This window comes from Anser brachyrhynchus (assembly GCF_964034855.1).
Source record: "Anser brachyrhynchus genome assembly, chromosome: 10".
NCBI classification, from domain to species: domain Eukaryota; kingdom Metazoa; phylum Chordata; class Aves; order Anseriformes; family Anatidae; genus Anser; species Anser brachyrhynchus.
In genome coordinates, this window is record NC_137705.1 from 19,089,779 (window position 1) to 19,108,737 (window position 18,959).

At 39.0% G+C, this 18,959-nt stretch overlaps 1 protein-coding gene across 2 annotated transcripts in view; it reads right to left on the reverse strand.

The window, feature by feature from the left end:
* Positions 1–18,959, reverse strand: part of VGLL4 (vestigial like family member 4) — a 92,462-nt gene that overhangs the window by 42,557 nt on the left and 30,946 nt on the right. Inside the window, exon 1 of one of the 2 annotated variants that reach the window (XM_080606764.1) lies at positions 4,837–5,357. The exons of the other annotated variant lie outside the window; for it this stretch is intronic. Coding sequence (XP_080462890.1) covers positions 4,837–4,918 — 82 coding nt within the window. The 5' untranslated portion in view covers positions 4,919–5,357. Of the gene's footprint in view, positions 1–4,836; positions 5,358–18,959 lie in introns of those variants that run through there. 2 annotated transcript variants of the gene reach the window in all.

Sequence of the window (18,959 nt, forward strand, 5' to 3'; positions counted from 1 at the left end):
CAAGGTCAGCAAAGAAACCTGATGGAAAGTATTCTTTAGAACTTAAGAAAACAAGTTATATTTCATTAAAAAGCAAATGAAGTTACCAGAAACTGTTTCATGCTCCACATTTGATATCAAACATCTAAACTGGCCTTTCTGGGAAGATATATATTCAAAATGGCTTGCAGTGCCCTAAGAAAATACATGGCTCTGTAAGTTCAGTACTGTAGCCAACTAATGCTTCATTGTTACAGGAAGTCAGTGAAATAATTATGTAATATGCCACTAACTAATGTAAGCTGTCCTGAAACCAAAAAGGGGTGTTTTTCTTTAAATCTGGATCCAATTTTCTTCACTAAAAAAAAAAAATCCAGTCTTCTGGACTGTCCAGAGAACCCTGTATAACTATTTTGAGTGCTCCAAGTCTCATAGCATGCCTGGGGGATTTCTTAGCATCTTATTGCATTTCTTTATACCTTTCCCAGCACAGCCGTTCAAGCCTTGAGAATGCAGTAATAACACAAGGCATTTGAAAATGCGAGAGAGGAAGGAAGACAGAAATCTGCCTTCCAACACACACCATCTGTACACTCCCTCAGATAAACAACAAAATGAAACAAATCTTTGACTTGGAGACTGCACCTTCTCATACATATTCTATTTGAAATGGGGAGCCCAAACTTGCCCGACTGCCCCTGCATTAGTCAAAGCGCAAGATCACCTGTGATTTGTTTTTGTTTAACCCAGAGCCCTCCTGCCATTACCTCACACACAAGGCTCTCAGAGAAAGAATATTAAGCTGAAGTTAAGCGAGTTTCCATTGCAAAACAAGATGCAGATGTTCTACCCCTGAATACATGCCCGGATCAAGTGCTTGTCATTTGATATGAAGCACTGGGGATGCCAGACTGGTACAGAATGGTTCTGCTTCGTGGCCTTTTCACCTCAGTGAGGACAACTGGCTCCCAAGAGTTTTCTGTTGTCTCTGAGCTCATTAGGAAGAAAACAGTGATATGAAAGCACTACTCATTAAACTGGCCACTGCTGGTAACTGGCAACAAATGTTTAGTAGGAGAGTATCAGATGTGTTTACACTAAGAATCAGTATCAAGATGCTGAGTCAACAAGTCTCTGCAATTATTTCTTCTTTTCTTTTCTACTGCACCAAAAACATTACAATTAATTGCTTGAAATGCTAATATAGTTGTCATTTTTCCATTGTTGAAGACTGAGCAGTCTTATTTCAATGGTTTAGAAAGCTCTGCCTTCACTGGTGAAGGAGAAACCATTCAAATATTCATTTTTATGAACTTGTTTAAAAGACTATGTTGTTAAGATTTTCCCCAAAAACATCACTTAAAACTGAGATTTTATCATGAAGCATCATGAGGAGCTCAAAACTACTAATTATATCAAGACAGTGCTCAAAAGGACACAAGTTAGCCATATGAAACAGAGCTCCCTGAGGAAAGGAAATGGCTTATTCTGTGGTTCAAAGTTATGGACTCCTATTCAGAAACCCTCTCACCTCATCCTTGGTTATAATCTTTTCGCTGGTTGGGGTTGTCTTAATTATACACGTGTGCAAACCCTTCCATCACATTACAGCATCACAGAGGAGTTGAGGCTGGAAGGCACGTCTGGAGATAATCTTGTCCAAACCTCCTGCTCAAAGCTAGGGTCAACTCGGAGGGGTTGCTCAGGGCCGTGTCCAGGTGGGTTTTGTATTAGCTCCAAAGACAAAGAGTTTCCACAATCTCTCTGGGCAACACGTGCCAGGGTTTGACCACCCTCACAGTTACAAATAAACAAACAAACAAGTAAAATATTTTCCTTATGTTTGCAAGAACTGTCAACTTCAGTTAAGGTTTCATACTACAAAGCACTCTTAGCTGTACCTGCAACACAGCACTCCTTTGGGGTTAATGGAAGAACTTCTAGATCTCCCATTTTGCCCCCAACCTCACCAAAAGCCAATTTTCTGTCCACATGCAGATCCCATCCATATTAGTCATCATTCTGCCCTCTTCCCATAAACATCCACTAAGTAAGGCAAAGTGAGAAATTTGTTTCATGAACTGAACAGCACTGTCAATAAATGTTCTCACACTCACTGGAGCGTGATCGTGACACTACTTTTTAGGAACAGAATAAGATTAAGACAAATCTGAGGGTTCTTGCACCTACCAGTCAAGGAAGACTAACCAAGTGATGGCATTAACTCCGTACCTGGAAGCTTCCTAACAATTATTTACTGTCTGGAACTCTTGCTGGGCAAAACCAAGGACTCTTCTTACAATGCAAACTATGCACTTTTACTTCATATTCATCTAAAGAGCTGCCAAAAGCATGTGATGGAAGAACTTTTCCCCTTTCTTACGTACCACAGTACACCTATTAACCATAAGTTGCACCTATAAGTCAATAGCATGTAATTCCAGTGGCTTGTGCCAGAGGTTAAAGATTAGAACAGCTAGTAAAAACCTTAGAAAATGATAATGGTACATTTCACCAGCATACAAAGTCTCCCAGTAAACAACAACAAGTGCTTCAAGAGAAAATCTAAATGAATAAGGAATCCATCTCATTCATTTCCTGTAGGATATAGGTCCATAATTATTTCAGCTGAAATTTCAAACCTATTTTCACATCATAGAATGTATTTGTGCCTATGTCTGCAAAAATTACTTTTCAGGAAGACATCTATTTATAAGTAGTTCAAGTATGACCTTCAATAAATTCTAATTAATTGAGTTTGAAAGGGCACTTTGTCCTCAATATACTTACTACCATAGCAGTGTCTTTGAAAAGACAAGATCCATCACTGCTGACACAACTCTCTTATAAAATAAATACTATGGCAGAGGCATGGAAGATCTGTAGGCATCTCAAAAACACCCTTAGAGTTCAGTGCAGATGTTGTCAGTGTTTATACTTTTTAAACCACTAGGATATAAACACCTCACTATAAACACCACTGAAGTTTTGCTTTTTTCCCCTTCATTTTTTGTGTGTTTATTTTAGTGTTAAAAATGTTAACTTCCATAATAAGGAAAATAGCAGCAGATGTTTAAGCTAAACAAAGACTGCTATAGTAGAGTGTATTCCTTAAGCTGTTCTTTTGCTTTTGAACTACTAAAGGAAAGATCTGTTCAAATAACAATTAATGGAGAAGAGGGTTGGAAAAAAGGGGCTGGAAAGAATCATCCATAAATATTAGGCATAACTTTAATGAATTGAACTAGTGAGCCAAAACTACAGTTTTTCTGCCTTAATCAACAAAACACTCAGAAACATGCACATAAGTAGAATTTTATGCCAAACTTTGTGGCCTCCAACAGAAGCTGTCACTTGTTTACGAACAACGCACTGGTTACTACAGAGAGCAACGACAAAGTTGAAGGATCCTGCAAGTTGTCTTTCTTTAACCAGCCCTGTTGATATAAAGAAGAAAGCATGGGATAGGAAAGAGATTGAAAGTTCAACTAATCTCACACTATCCCAGCTCTGAATTATTCAGTACTGGAGGGCAAGCTCAATCTTCTGTAAAAAGCTTTCTTCAAGCAAACATCTTTGTTATTTGTATAGGAAAGAAAAAGAAAGGAAGAATGAAACTGATATGTACAATTCTCCACACTTCTCACAGGAAGGAAATGTGGCCATTCTGATTTAATGGTAAAAAAGATGGTATTTTCCAAAGTGAGGCTCAGCTCCCCATCTTATTTCTTATTTCTTTTTCTAAATGTAGGAATAGATAGCTCCTATTCCTATGTGTACTACTTATTGTTTCTTCCCTGACAACTACAGCAAGTTTATTTTCCAAATGAACATGGAAAATGTTCCTGCTGAATCAGAAAAAAGATTTCTGCAAGGCTTGTGTGTGGCTACAGCAAAAACAGTTCTACTGCCAAGCTGAATTAGCTCAGTGGTGCCTTTCTTTCCAGTCAAAGCCAAGCCATAACCACTTCTTCAAACTGCACGTAGATAAAACTCCACTAAGATTAAGAAACTGATTTTACCCTATTACCTCAGGCAACTTCAAAACAAGACTATTAATGCTTACAAAATGAAGAGCAAATGCCAACCTACATTAGCCGAAGACGACATAAGTAAGACTCAGAGTCCAGCAAAGAGAAAAAAAAAAAATTACGTTTTCCAGCTAGTTGTGTAATTCTTTCCACAGGGGACTGGAGCGTGGGGTGGTTCTTGGGAAAGGAGGGGTGTGCACGGTGGAGGAGGGGGAGGCATCGCGCAGCCAGGGCTTTCTCCGAGCTGTGCAGGAAATGAGAAGTCAAACAATGGGCCGCTCTGTGCTCCGTACGCTGCGCCTCGGCAAGCCCCATGGCTGCGCACTGAGGCTCCTCATTGTTCGGCACCTCGCTGCTGCACCGACACGAAATGAGTCCAAGGCGCACTGTCTAAAAGCGTCTCGCACGTCTAAAAGTGGCAGTGCCCGACTGCTAGGTTGGATCACAAGGAGAAATGTGAATTAACACTTGCACCCATGTTACAAACTATTTCCTTCACAGCAGCAGAAACTACGAACAAAAACTCTACCTGGCAGCCACAAAAGCAACACAGTCCTTTAAACTAATCTAACTAATGTTAGCTTTAAGAAAAAGAAAGAAAAGAAGAAAGAAAGAACACTAGAAATATTCTTTGTAAAACAAACAAACAAAACAGAAAAAATATGTGGAAAAAAAATCCTTCCTTAAACAGAGCCTCAGCAACAACACAGACTGCAAGGTATCTTACAACCAACAGCACCGATCTCCTTTCGGGAGGAACATTTCATGCTTAGAAACAACAGAAAACACACCCGACAAGAGACGCTTTGTGAAACGAAAGCATTACCTTCATAGCACAGAATGCCAATATTGTTGTTCATCTTGTCCAAGTATTGGTAGTTCAACAGGTCCATCTTCATAAATAGCATTTATCGGGCTAGCAAAAAAGACCAGCTTGTTTGCTTTCGCCCAGGTTCAGGGAGAAGTAAGCCAGGCAAATGGTGCCGAGTAAGCTCCCGGCTCCCTAAACTTCACTAGCACAAGGCCCAGCCTTCAGCTAATCAAAACAAAGTATATTAAAGGAAAGTTGGAGGGATTAAAACACACACGCTCCCTTCCAAACTTCTGCAAACTACAAGTATATTGTGTCCTTCAGTACAAAGAAGACTGTCTGAAAACTTTTCAAGTCTTTTTCCAATTTAAAAAAAAAAGGGGGGGGTGGGGGGAGGGGGGAAGAAAGAAAACAGAAACAAGGGAAATTTCCTAGGACAAAGACACACTAGTTCTCCTCACAGCCCGCTGCAAGTTAACTGCACTGACATGCAGGCTATGCTTGGTATGACTCGTATGTAAACCAGCTTCCTCTCTCTATCAGGCGGGGAGGACTGAGCATGCTCAGTGAATCCCTGGAGCTCTTCAAATGTCAGGGATATTTTCTGCACAAGATCAGGCTCTAAATGCACTAAGTGTTTGAAAGAAAGAGAAGGAGGAGGTGGAGAGCCTGCACAGAAGGGGCCTGTACAGAAGGGGCCATGTCGGAGCGGCTCCTGACAGGAAGCAGCGCTGCTGCGGTGCGGGGCGCGCGGCGTTGGAGCCCGGGGAGCAGAGGCCTCAGCGCGGGCAGGGGCCCAGCGGGCTGCTCAGCAACACAACTGCGTTAAATCAACCCTGCAAAAGGCATTGTTTCTCTTAAACCTTTACTTAATTTCCCAGCACGGCCTCGGACATGGCCTGGTATTGCTGCAGTGAAAATAACGCCATTTGCCAGGGGCAGAACAGCTGCTCCGTTATGATACAGATAACTGCAGCTAAGGGACCGAGACCCAGCGGGTATACCTGTCCGCATACACACCCTGCCGTGATTCAATCACACTGTTACGTGTGATTTCTTTAAGGAATATTAGCAGTTAAAAATTTCTGTGTTCTGGATTTTTAACAACTGCCACCGCTCCACTTTACGTGACAAAAATAATGGAGATTTTTACAGCAGTTGCTGTCATCCCAGGATGTGGTCTGCCCTTCTGCAGCTCAAACCTTGATCATAAAGGCTCCAGCCACTTCTACAGATGTGTGTGACTCATCAGGAGAGGGCAGGACATCTGTACGTATGTAAGCATGTGCTAACCTAATGGGCATCAGCCTGCATTTCCTGTGGCTGATCAACACCTGAAGTCTGATCTGACAGAAAAAGAGAAATAAATACTGAGGAAGTTTGGTCTAAGACAAAAAAAAAAAAAAGAAAAAAAAAAAACCACTAATGGAGTCCTAATCTTGCCACTGCCTCTCTCTCCTCTTTGGCTTGGACCATAATTCTTCCCTGCCTTCCTGGGAAAGAGCATTTTAATGGTACACAAAGGAGCGTGCACCCACTGAGAACCAATAACACACTTTGATTTCCACCTTAGGAATTTCTCCAGTTTGTTAGACAAGGGGAAGATAGTACTTTACAGAAGCACTCGTGGAATGACATTTTGTCAAAGCATGTTGAAAACTGCTGCTTTAAAATGTTCTGGATATTTCAGTGAGACTAGGTAATTTAGGTAAAGTTACTACTAATAAAAAGGAGTAAGAAATTTATCTCCAAGGAAGATTCTCCAGAACCCAAATAAAGTTTCTTCGCCCTTCAAAACCAAAAAGTAGTCATGTGCATTACCTATATGCTTCATTTGAAAGATAACGTCCACTGAACAACAATGAATTTAATACAGCAAGAAACAAACTACCTGAAAGGAACCATTACCAGGAAAATGAAGGTCTAGAAGTCTTTTATTCATTATTTATAAGCAAAAAGGGCCCTCTCCTTACTGGAAGCATTATTAATCTTTAAGATTTTAATATGGTACAAAGATTTAATGGTTAAATGACAATATATTTCTCAGTATCTAATAAAAAGTGTTTTTTTGTTTGTTTGTTTGTTTGTTTTCCCCTCACAGGATTCATTACTGCTAAAGTTGCAATCACTCATCTCCAGACGTAAGTACTAAGTAGTACCTGGTATTTTCTAGAAAGAGAAATGTTTTTAATAGTGAGAAGAAAATTATGATTTTCAAGCATGGGGACCAGAAGTTTTAAGTAGCAGATCATGTTGTCCATATGCAAAATTCAAAGCTACTATACATCAATTTTATAGATTAAAACAACCACTTAATAAAGGCATCAAAAAAAGTGTTAGCCCTTTGTAGTGCAAACCGAGATAAAAATCCATACCTAGAACTTAACAGAAAGAGGCAAGTTTCTTCAGCATGAAATGCAAGTTTTTTATGTAGATATGCCAAAGCTTTCAGGGAAAATATTTGTAATATGTGAAGTTTTTAATAAGCAGAGCATCCCTGAATTTACATTACTACAACACATTTTATGGATCCTTAGGAGGGATAAGAAGAGGCAAGCATTGAATTTTTCCAGTTTAAAATACTTAAATTTTTATGAGAAGTGCAGGTGATGAGGAAGAAAAAAAGTAATATTCTAAATTTCTTCAGAGTAGTGGTCTACGCAACAGGGCTTGCAAATAATGTGTTAGCTATACAAGGACATTATAGCTCCTAGTCCAATATAAATTCCCCTCTACATGCAAAGATACATTTTTCTTCAAATTGTTTGGAAAAGAAGTATTGGGTATTGTCTACAAATCACTCACTCCTCAGTATTGTTGTCCACACGCTAATTAAGAAGTTGTCCTCATTAGACCAGTAGTCACAGCTCTACTGGTTTTAGACAATGGTGATCATTTTATTGTATGAATGACTTCAGTATACACTATGATTAACACTTGTGAAATGTTACAGAATGAACTTAGATGCTGCATGTTAAATAACAACAACCTGTTACCTGGAAGCTTTATCAATACCTAAATAAAAATATCAATACTGAAAGTAGAGGAATGCCTGGTTAAAGAATAGAAAAGAAAAATTATCAATGTAAACACATCTCAAGCATTCCAAAGCCCAAATCCACTGACATGAAATAAGTTTTCTTTGAAAGAAAACTTTCAAAAGCTCAACAACCAGAAGACATTTACTTTTAAATAGTGATAGGTTTCCTGTAAAGTACTGTCTGCTCTTGAAAGCACAGAATTACCAACTGCTTCATCCAAACTGCTGTTCATCAAAGTCTTCACCAGTTTGAGATACCTTCCACCGAACTGAGAACAATCACTGCATCAGCAGATTAGATGCAACATACATAGAAAAGCTGTTAACATCACCCCAGGACCTTTGTTAGTTCTTACCTGTTCTTCTGTACATTGATGGTTGCAAACGCAGTTATATGCTGTACTATCTCTGTTTTGTATTAGCTAGAGTACTTCCCATAGCATTACACACACTTTTCTTTTGTAAGGCAGATAAATACCCAAATCTATATATAAAATGTTTAATACACTGGAACTTCTGACACAACAGCATCCCCTAGAGGTAATTGAAAATCCACGTCTTTCTGAATCACTCTGGACTTCACATCAAAGTCCATTAAATTTGACTCTAATTAGCACACATAGCAGATGAGGTAGTTCAACTTCTTAGTGATCTTTGGATTCACTTTAATAGGAAAAGCAAATTCAGTCTTCACAGAAGAATGTCTTATTTAAGTATTCTGAGACAAGGAAAGCAAAACAAAACAAGAAAAAGCAGTTCTAAGAAGTAGGTAAATCACCATTGTCAAAACCAGGGAACTATTTATGTACTTAGACAGCTAGTGCCTACATCAAGGAAGGAGTCAAACTTGGAGTTTGACAAGATTTTTGTGTTGCTTTTCTACAATTCTCATGATAAAAAAAATAACAAAACTGTCCCTCTTAGACAATACAGTGGTATGTCCTCAAAAGTTGTGTGAAGCAAATGGTACAGTGGCCTCAACATCTACAGTCTGTATGCTTTCTCTTGACTAGCTTATGTCTGGTCAGATGGACCGATGCACTTCAGTAGCTGAAGCACATCAGGAGCACTCTTAGCGAACCTCCTTCAGCTTCTTCTCATCTGAACAGAATCTCATTTATGGCCAAGGCCACCCTGTGACAATGAAAGGAGGGCAGTTAGGAGATGCACTGTGAAAGCAAACTCCTGACCCAGTAAGAACACTGGTGCCAGTATACCCAGTGTGACTAGCCAAGAGCTGATAAGCAGAACAGAGTATTTTTCAGATTTAAAAAAATCTTGACAAACTTGTCTTTTCAAAGAGTTACAGTGCACGTTACAAATGTTGTACATTACTGTATCAATTACTAGTTCCTAAATGCTGGTGGAACTCTTCCACTATAAAAATAAACCTGGCTTATTTGAGCAATAATAGGAATTTAATTTAAAAAATAAATCCTTATACTTGTGTATTGTTTATCTGAATTTCTGTAGGAAATAATGGAAAAAATCATGGATATATTAAATCTGTAATACTGGATTTGACAGTAAGAATTTATATGATTCTTACAGCTCTTAAACGTATAGTGCGCTGCTTCAGAACAAACTGTTTCAAATAAGCTACCAGGGAGCATTCTTTTCTACCTTCTCTCTGATGTCCTTAAGCCTGCCCAGTCCTCTACCTCTACCTCTGTCCTCACCTCATGTTTTCGTACTCTCTCCCAGAGCGAGTACTTTTCTCTCATAGAATCATAGAATGGCTCGGGTTGGAAGGGACCTCAAAGACCACCTAGTTCCAGCCCCCTGCCATAGGCAGGGATGCCACCTACTAGATCAGGTTGGCCAAGGCCCCTTCCAACCTGGTCTTGAACGCCTCCAAGGATGGGGCATCTCAGTCCTGTGCTGCCTTAGGCAGTAGTACTGAAGGACCTGCAAAAAAGGAATTGGTGCAGTTCTACTAGTTTGGTCCACACTCCACACCACACACCATCTTTCAGTGGGGAAATGTATGGCACTGGCTGAGAATCAACACTGTAGAAGAAAGATCTGCAATCCACTCACTTGGATGTGACTCAAATTTCATTCTTGATGATCATCAGCACAGAGGAGCTATTTCAACAGTGATCAATTTTGCAACTAAGAAAAACTACAGTCTTTATAGAGGTGTAACACACCGATGTCAAACACCTTACAGTATTACCCCATATAACTCCCATTTCTGAATGGACAGAAATATGTTACAGCTCCTGAGGTCTGGCAGGCGTTTATGATCTATGATCTAGCTGATACATCAATATCCTTAATGAAAGAGGCAGAGGAGTACTTCAGATATAGGTTTTACCTTTTACTTCAACCAAAAACAGAGCAAATTTTAGTTAGCAGCTGCTAGGTGGCGATGTGCCTGAAGGAAAAATACTGCTTGTCCTTTTCCTGATACTCAACTGCAAAGTTGCTGTACTTACCACCTACTTTTTTTTTTTTTTAATTTCAGTTAGAATACATTTCACAGAAAAAAGGAAAATATAAAAACTTCTCATTTGAGCAAGATGAAGTACTTGCTTTTAAATACACCCAGATATGATAAGGAAATACAGTTAACAAGTATGAAACACTCAGGAAATTCAGAGATACATGATAAGGAAAGTGATGTTTAATGTTTCCCACAAATGGCCATCTCCTACCCCAGACTAAACTCACCCCACTATTGTACCATTGGCCTAAGTAAAGAAAAAGTTAGAGGATAGAAGACCGGGGGGTAAACATAGGCAGATGAAAACAACATTTTTTAGTGAACAGTAAGTAGGAGGAACATGCAAAACACACATTCTGCACATCTTTCTAAAACTAAATAACTGTTCCACAGCTGTGGAAAACTGCAGGGCAGTGGAGGCAGAGAGCCAGGTGATCGCTTCCATGTTCCACAAGGTGAAATACAAAGGAGAAGAGCATTCACTAGCACCTGATTTATCTTGACTTACTTCTTTGACTGTTTGCTCAAACAGAACAGCAGGCAATGGAGATCAGATTTACCAAAAATATTATTCGTTTCACCGTAATACCTTGCAATTTATAATTTGTTGGTGTTTTTCTCTTTTTATTCTCTTAAGCTGGGTTAAAAACAGTTTAAAAATGCAGCTATAATATGTAACAGATAAATCTTGTTTATCTAGGTTGAAAAATTGTTATTTGCTGATTAAAATCTTGATATTCTTTCTTGTTATTTGCATACTATTTTGAATTTCTGAAGGGTTGATGATAATCAGAAACATAATTTATCTTGAGCGACAAGAATCTCATACACCATCATGGCCTCCAGATGCACACAGTGAAGTGTTAACTTCACCATGTTCTAAAAGCTAAAATATAAAGTGATGAGGAGGGGAAAAAAAATCACAAGAAGAAAACCTGAAAAGAGTGCATTAAAGAAAAAAGCTACTCAGCTTGATGTGAACAGCTTATGCATCTGAAACTCTTTTTACTTAGAAAAGTTAGGAGCCAGACCACGTTTAGAGGCTAGATTTCAAAATTACTGTGCGTATCCCTCATCTTCGGGAAGAAGCAAATCCAGTTTCCAGAAACCACTAATTACAGGGTTTAGAATAAAGCAAAGGGCTCTAAGATTGCTAAAGTCTTTGAAAAGATTTCCCCTTTATTGCTAGCTTGGCAAGACATCAGATATACTCACAGGGACTAATTCGACTTACATGTCAACGTATGTAAATCTACTTAAGTGTGTGGAGTTGACCTTGTTTGCACAAAGACTGAATGAATATATTATAGGCAGCACAGGTAACAATCTTATAAATTAGATTAAAAAATGAATTCCAATGCTATCTTACAGACGACTGTGTAGCACAATCAGCTATAACTTTTGTCACAGAAGAAATTAATTTTGTCTTTTGAACATCGAAGTAATTACTTATCCTTGACATTCGGATGAAAATGTTAATAAGCATTTATTACAGGATCCAACTATATAACTTGCAAGGTATTACTTCATTAAGTGAAAAAGAAATTTCATTCAAATTTTAAGATTTCTTTTCCAATTGAGGGTCTTGTTCTCTACGATTAAAAAAGTATTTGATCTTAATAAATCATTCTATCTTAAACAAACAAACAAGCAAACAAATAAACAAACCGAAATTAAAAAAAAATACACTCACTTATCCCAAAATGTAGTGTTCTCAAAAACAAAGCAGCCACCCAGGGAACAGTGCCTTTTCTCGAGATGCTGGTGATCTGTTATCTTCTGCATCAAGCAGCAGAAGACAAGAAATAAGAAGCACCACATACTAGCTATCGGTGTTGCACTTACATTATTTAAAGCAGTAATACAAGGAAGAATACATTTTAATATGTTTGGGTACAACATACACTCACATACATATGCGTGTGTATAGTATTATGTATCATACATGTAGAATGTCAAAAAAAAATTCTTCATTCCTCTAGCTACTAGGGAGAATGCCCATGTTGTCCATAAGTACAACTTCACAGGACTCAGAAGTAACGAAATAACACTCCCAACAACCCTTTTTAAGAGAAGACCTTTCAGAAGTAGTCAGCCCTCCCTGTTCCAAAATACTTTTATAAATTTCAAAAGTTCATGGTCTCAGAGCCTTTTCAAGCGCTGACAATGAATGATGTGGCATTTACGAGGAAGCTGAAAAAAAGCTGACTTTTTCCAATGCATCAAAATTATCATTTCTAGTCCTACAGGTACACAAGATGAGACATTTTCCCTTCCAGAAAGTCCATTTTCAGTCTCAAAATCAGATGTAGATATTGCTGAAAACTCTCTATTTTCCAGTGGAGAAACAGCTGATTTTTCTTACTTGGCTTTTGCTTTCCCCCTCACCTCTAAAAAAATGGCAACAAGTGGTTTTAAATAAAGATTTTCACATTTTAAACAAAAGATACTTGTTTTTATTATTTGTTATTAATTTCCAGATTTCTGACAAAACAGCAAAGTATTGGGAATTTGTATGTATCTCATATTGTTTCCTCTCTGCACAGCTGACACCAGCCCTATCACACAGGGGTCACAACTACCACTCACCAGTTTAACAGGAGAGACTGTTGTACAGCAGGGAAAGTAACAACATGAGGCTTCCAAACTGCAGTGCTAAAAATTGCATTTTAAAACCAAATGTTAGCATTTGATTTACCACAAAGAAGTCCAAATTTCCCTTTGATGAATCCTGCCCACGGCAAAAATTTTACTCAACAGTCTGCGGGACTACAGACAAATGCAGCTGTAATTTGAGTGAAGACTATCAGAGCACAAAGCTTTGACTTGGTTTTGTCACTTGCTTGTCTTCAATCCAGTTGTCAATGAAAACATGCATTGTACAGCCATATGTCCTGCCACTCTCCTTACCCCAAACTTGGAAATGGTGGGCAAGTGTCAATGATACTTCAAAGAGAGCTATAGTCCTCAAAGATAACTGTGCTCCTGTCCTTCCTGTGAAAACAGTGGCAGGGAGAGAAGACTGACCACAGTTATGTCACCACTCTGGGAAAAGCCACAACTCAACTGTTGTCCCTTCGGGAGTGCTGGCAGGAAGAAACAAGCTAGCCCTGACTACGGAGGAGGGAAAACAGAGGTAGGGAATAAAGGATAAAAACTACCAAATTTGTAACAGCAAATATGGGCACGTGTCAGGTAACCTTGTGCATGACAGCAGGACCTGGTCAGCGTTTGCCTGTCACCACACCAAGGCGTCATTGATAGATGCAAAGCTGAAACTAATACTTTATGCTAATTCCAGTTCCCTTCAAAAAAGTGCTTTAAAACTGTAGAAACCCTCCTTCCCTTTTCACTACCATAGGTTTATGTTTCAGTGACGCTACTTCATACTCTTCCCACAAAACTCATATGCAGGAACCCCTTCACTTCCTGAAATTCAGTGCTTCCCAAACAAGAAAAATATTCCCAGATGCCCACAAAATTTCCTCAGCTTTTTAAAGCATTTCCCATCTTAACATCCCTTCTCATTCATCTCAAAGCTTCTCTCTCTTTCCTTCCAACTGTCCCAAACACCCTTTCTCAGGGCACATTCTCCAACTGCCCTGAATTCCCCCCACACTTTCTTCCTGCACTAAAGCAGCTCCTTGTCTCTTCAGCCTCTACTTACCAATCACCCCAGAGCCTCCTGTCCTCTCTCACACCACGTTTTTGCAGCCCTTCCAAGCCCAAGTGTAATACTCTATATCAGGCCCTAAAGTTCACTCTGACTTCTCTATAGCAGCAACGGCTGCTGCGTTTCTCTAGCTCTGGGTGCTACCAATCCTGGAGTAACAGGCCTGAGCGCACAGTACTAAAAGATGTATGATCCCCAAAATGAAACGAAATGGCAGATCTCACTTTCAGCTTTATACCTATTTATACTTCTCTGACTTGGTTATTTGCCTCTCGACCTTCCATTTCCTTTCTCTGAGCCACAGCTACAGGAACAGAGACTCAGGATACACAGCATTTACTTCTATTAACCTGGTAATGCAACATCATCTTCCCAAAGTGCTAGAAAAAGGCAGAGTCATTCTGGGTATAATGGAATCTACATACATACTCCTTCAAGGGTTTTACTCTCAGAGGGTAAAAATGACATACTTTTGTAACAAGACTGGTGGCTAAAGAGGATGAGGTCCTAACAGTCCCAGCATCTTCTTCTGATAGACTCCACTGTGGAGAAAATTCCCCTTGAGATAGATCCCAGCTCCCATGCAAGAAAAAAAACAGCTGTAGAAGGTGAGCTGAGGGTAGCAGAGACTTACTGTCAGCTAAGCCGATCTAGCTCTCGCACATTTCTCGCTCAATAGACTGAATATCACAATGTACACTTTTGGTTTTGGTATCATGAATCCAAAATTACTTGCTATTATTACTGCTGCTATTCAATTCACTCAGCTCTCACCCATTAGGCTGCTGGTGTGTAGGTCACTCCTGTAATCTGCTATGGTCAACCAAACCTGTCTTTATACAGCTTATCCTACAGAAATAAGCCCCGCGTACCCTCTTAGGGATTTAAAAAACACAGGCACAAACCATGCTTATCAAAAATTTGTGTTGACATGTACCTTGAGGGCCAGGTGAAAAAAAAAAAAAAAAGAAAAGTAATAAGACAGCTCCAGGTCAACAGCACATAAAAATACAATGTATCACTTCAGCATGTACAGTGTTACTCAGACAGCAAACTTCCTTCACTTTTGTTAAAAGCTCATCTTGTGAATGTGAGAGTCAAAACCACTAGCCTAATGGAGACTGACATCTACAAAAATAGATTTATGCAACTTCTCATTATGAGTTGTTTTTAAAATGCTGCCTAAATATATTGAGATTGACATAATACAGGTCGTCAGTCTGGGTTGACTACAATTTAGACAGACTTAGTACAAAGCATTCATTGTATATACTGAATCTCCCGTGGCCAGAGAAGTCTGTAATACCTGAATGTTATCATTCTCTTTCCTTTTTATGCATATTACTCATATAAAAGATGATGCATTTCTGAAACCAGCCTTTTCTTTCAGAGATGCAGAGTATTAAATTTATTAACATCACAGTGTAGTTTGCATGTGCAAAGGTCATTAGTGTGCCTTAAAATTAAATAACTGTATAGGCAAAAGCTAGCCTATCACTAATTTAACCACACATTTTTCACACGTGGCCTATAAATCAGAAGATTATATATAAATGTTGCATTCTTGAAGTTTATGTTGATTAGGACTAGTACCAGTGGACTCCTTATTTTCCATAAAGCAATGAATAGATTGCACAAAGACAACAGTATCCATCTTGAATGAAAATATTATCTTAGTGCAACCTTATTTATACAAATAGAATAGGCACTTATCTCAGGTCTCCATTCAGAAACTTAAGGAAAAAAAGAAACTTTAAAAAATACCAAGGAAACAACTGCAGTTAGCACTTGGCAGAAGATTCATCTCTGTAGCAAACAAAACAAATTCATTTTTTTCTAATTATATCACACCAACCCTAAATGAGGAAACTCATGCCACTGATGCTGCCATACTGAAAACCTTATTAGCAAAATTTAACTAAGAATATGAATGTATTAATTAAAAGCTAGGTAATCACCATATGCTAGTGCAGAACTGGAATTGTCCAGATATCCACTGCACAGAACAAATTCTGTGCTCTGCCCTTTCACAGACCTAGAATTTGGCAGGACAGAAAGAACATTGTACTTAACTCTTCAGTTTAGCCTTCCACCCACAACATAAAATTATGGCTCACGCTTACTGTATCAAATTCCACTTGGGGACATGGTTAGAAACAAAAACAATCTGATCCCATTGTGAAATAAGGCAGTAGAAAATTACTAAGCTTTACAACAAGGCTAAACTATTGCTAACCATATTTCAGCAGAAATACCCTGTTAGTATGACTCCACTCAATGCAGCAAGCATACATAGGAATACAATATGCAAATTAATTTACTATACAAAGTACTATTTGCCTACAAATGATTCTTTGGAAAAGGAAACACATAGAATCATAGAATATCCCAATTTGTAAGGGACCCACAAGGATCATCAACTCCAGCTCCTGGCTCCACACAGGACTACCTAAAAATTAAACCATATGTCTTGAAGCATTCTCCAAACACTTCTTGAACTCCACCAGGCTCAGTGCCACGACCACTACCGTGGGGAGCCTGTCCCAGTGCCTGACCACCCTCTCAGTGAAGAGCCTTTTCCTAAAATCCAAGCTGAACCTGAATATTCTTTTTATCAACTCACTTGGAGATTGCCAATAATATAATTCCCCAACTAACTTAAGAATATCATTTACTTATCCTTAAATAACAAGAAGAATACCATTAGAACTGATTAGTACATGTAGAAGGAGAACAGGAGTCTTTTCTACAAGTGATTCTTTTGAGACAAGATAGGGAACCCCATTTACGTGAGGTTACTGCACTTTCAACATAGACTACACTTTCAATTATTCACAAATACATTTTTTTGGAGCAAAATGGTAGGGCAAAAACTTAATTACATAAGTCATATTATTGCCAAAAATTCTGGGCTTGCTGCTTCCAGAAGTCAGAGAAATTAAACTGTCACATGAAAGCAATTGCTCTGGCTTGGTAGGAACAACTAAATAAGGAGTCGTATCATTGGTCTGAATTACGGATTTGTTGAAACAATGACAAATGAAGAGACAAATAGACATAACGTGTACTAAGAAAAGCATTTAAACCATGCATGAAAGTATGCTTTATATCCCCCAAATCAAAAGCTCTCAATTTACAACCTTAATATTCAGCATAACTGAGTTTATGTCAGCCTTGGTAATCAGTCTAGAAGCCAGACTCCAACACATGCGAGCCGCCCTGACTAAACTACTCTACAAAGTACATGGCCCTGAAATGCACGTGCACATACCTGAGCTAAGTCTGGTTTTGCTGGTAGCCTTAGCTGTGCAGGTTTTCTTTCTGTTATTTAAAGGTAGAACTAGTATAAAGGTTATAAAACATAACAAATAAAAAAAGCCGAAAATCCTGACCTAAAGGTGTTCTGTCCTTTCCACTACATGTCTTAAGAAGCCGTTTTCAGGATAAATACTGTTACATATAATTTTTACTGTGGAGAAATGTTTAATGAGTATTACCATGATTGAAAAACCCAACACTCTCAAGTTAAAAAGTGATAGAAAAATGATTTTGGGAGGTAATCCTGATTTGCCATCCTTACACAGTTTTATTGTATAATCATATTTGATTACCTCACAGGCTACTATATTCCCACAAGACCTCACCTCATTTTGTGTAAAGAAAGATTTACTGGCTCTGGTCCTGAATAATGATTGAATTGAATCATATCAAAGAGGTGTTGTAAAGATTAATTAAAGGTTTATGAAGCTTTGTGACAGTACAGTGGTGTCATACAGAATCCTACAAGGAACTGAATAATCCTGCCTGTTGAGCCTTGTTTGAATAGTGGGCAGAAAGTAAAGTTTTGGCTCCACACGAAGCAACGCAGAAAAAAATCAGATAGTTCTCTCAGTAAGCACTGTGCCTCTCACTAAACGAGACTGAGGCCTCATGTAAAAAATAGCTTACGATGAGGAATGCTCTATAACATACAATTTTAACATAGAAGCTGAATTTAAGCACCAACTTCAAAACATCTTTCCAACACAGTATTCGAGTATATATTATTACTTTCCTCACAGGGCAAGTGAAAAACAAAAGAACAACCCCGCAGCTACTCCACAATACTAGCCGCCACAAGAACTAACAGGGAGGCTGAAATACTTCTGTCTGCCAAACAGGCAAAATGCTTAGCAGCCTCTTTTGTCTTGTCCCTTTTCCAATTGCTCATATTGCCCTCTTTCTCATACCTGGCCTCCTATGCCCGTCTCAGTGCCCTCCTGCAGCTAGTCCTATTATCTGAGTCTCAGACTCCCATGTTCATTTCCAATACCCTTTTACTAGTACCTACTTGTCCCAAACTCTTGCCCAACCAGTCCCAATTCCCATATTCTCCTGCCAAAATCCATTCTTGCTTTCCAAACCACGCCTTCCTCCTCAGACACCTCACCTTGGCCTGCTCGCCCCTGAGCCTTCAGCGCGGGAGGCACCATCCCAAGCAGCAGCTCCCCCTTGGGCACCGCCAGACCTGCGACCGGACGGACGCTGCCAGTTCTCACTCTGCCTCGCACAACAGCAGCCCCACTCACCGTAAGAAGTACGATATTCATCGTAGGCAGAAACATTCACATTTTTAGGGACAACCACCTTCGAGTTTCTTGTTACCTTAAACAGATTTTTACACAGTAGTAGGAAGTATGTGTGTGACACAAAGGTCAGACCTCAACACCTCCTCCAGAACAGAAGCTCACCAGAATGAATGTTCTTCTAACCATGCAGAAAATAATGCATTATTTCCTTTCTGAGTTTTGCTTTTGAAAATTGGTAACTCATTCTGAAGTTACACAAAAAGAATTGGTCATTTTGTGTGCGTGTGGGTTTTTTTGTTTGTTTTGGTTTTTTAAACAAACACACACAAAAGGTCAGGAAAAAAGCACCACCCTATTTAGACCTTTATCATGAAAAATCACATCCAAGGCTGTTAAAATCCAATTTAA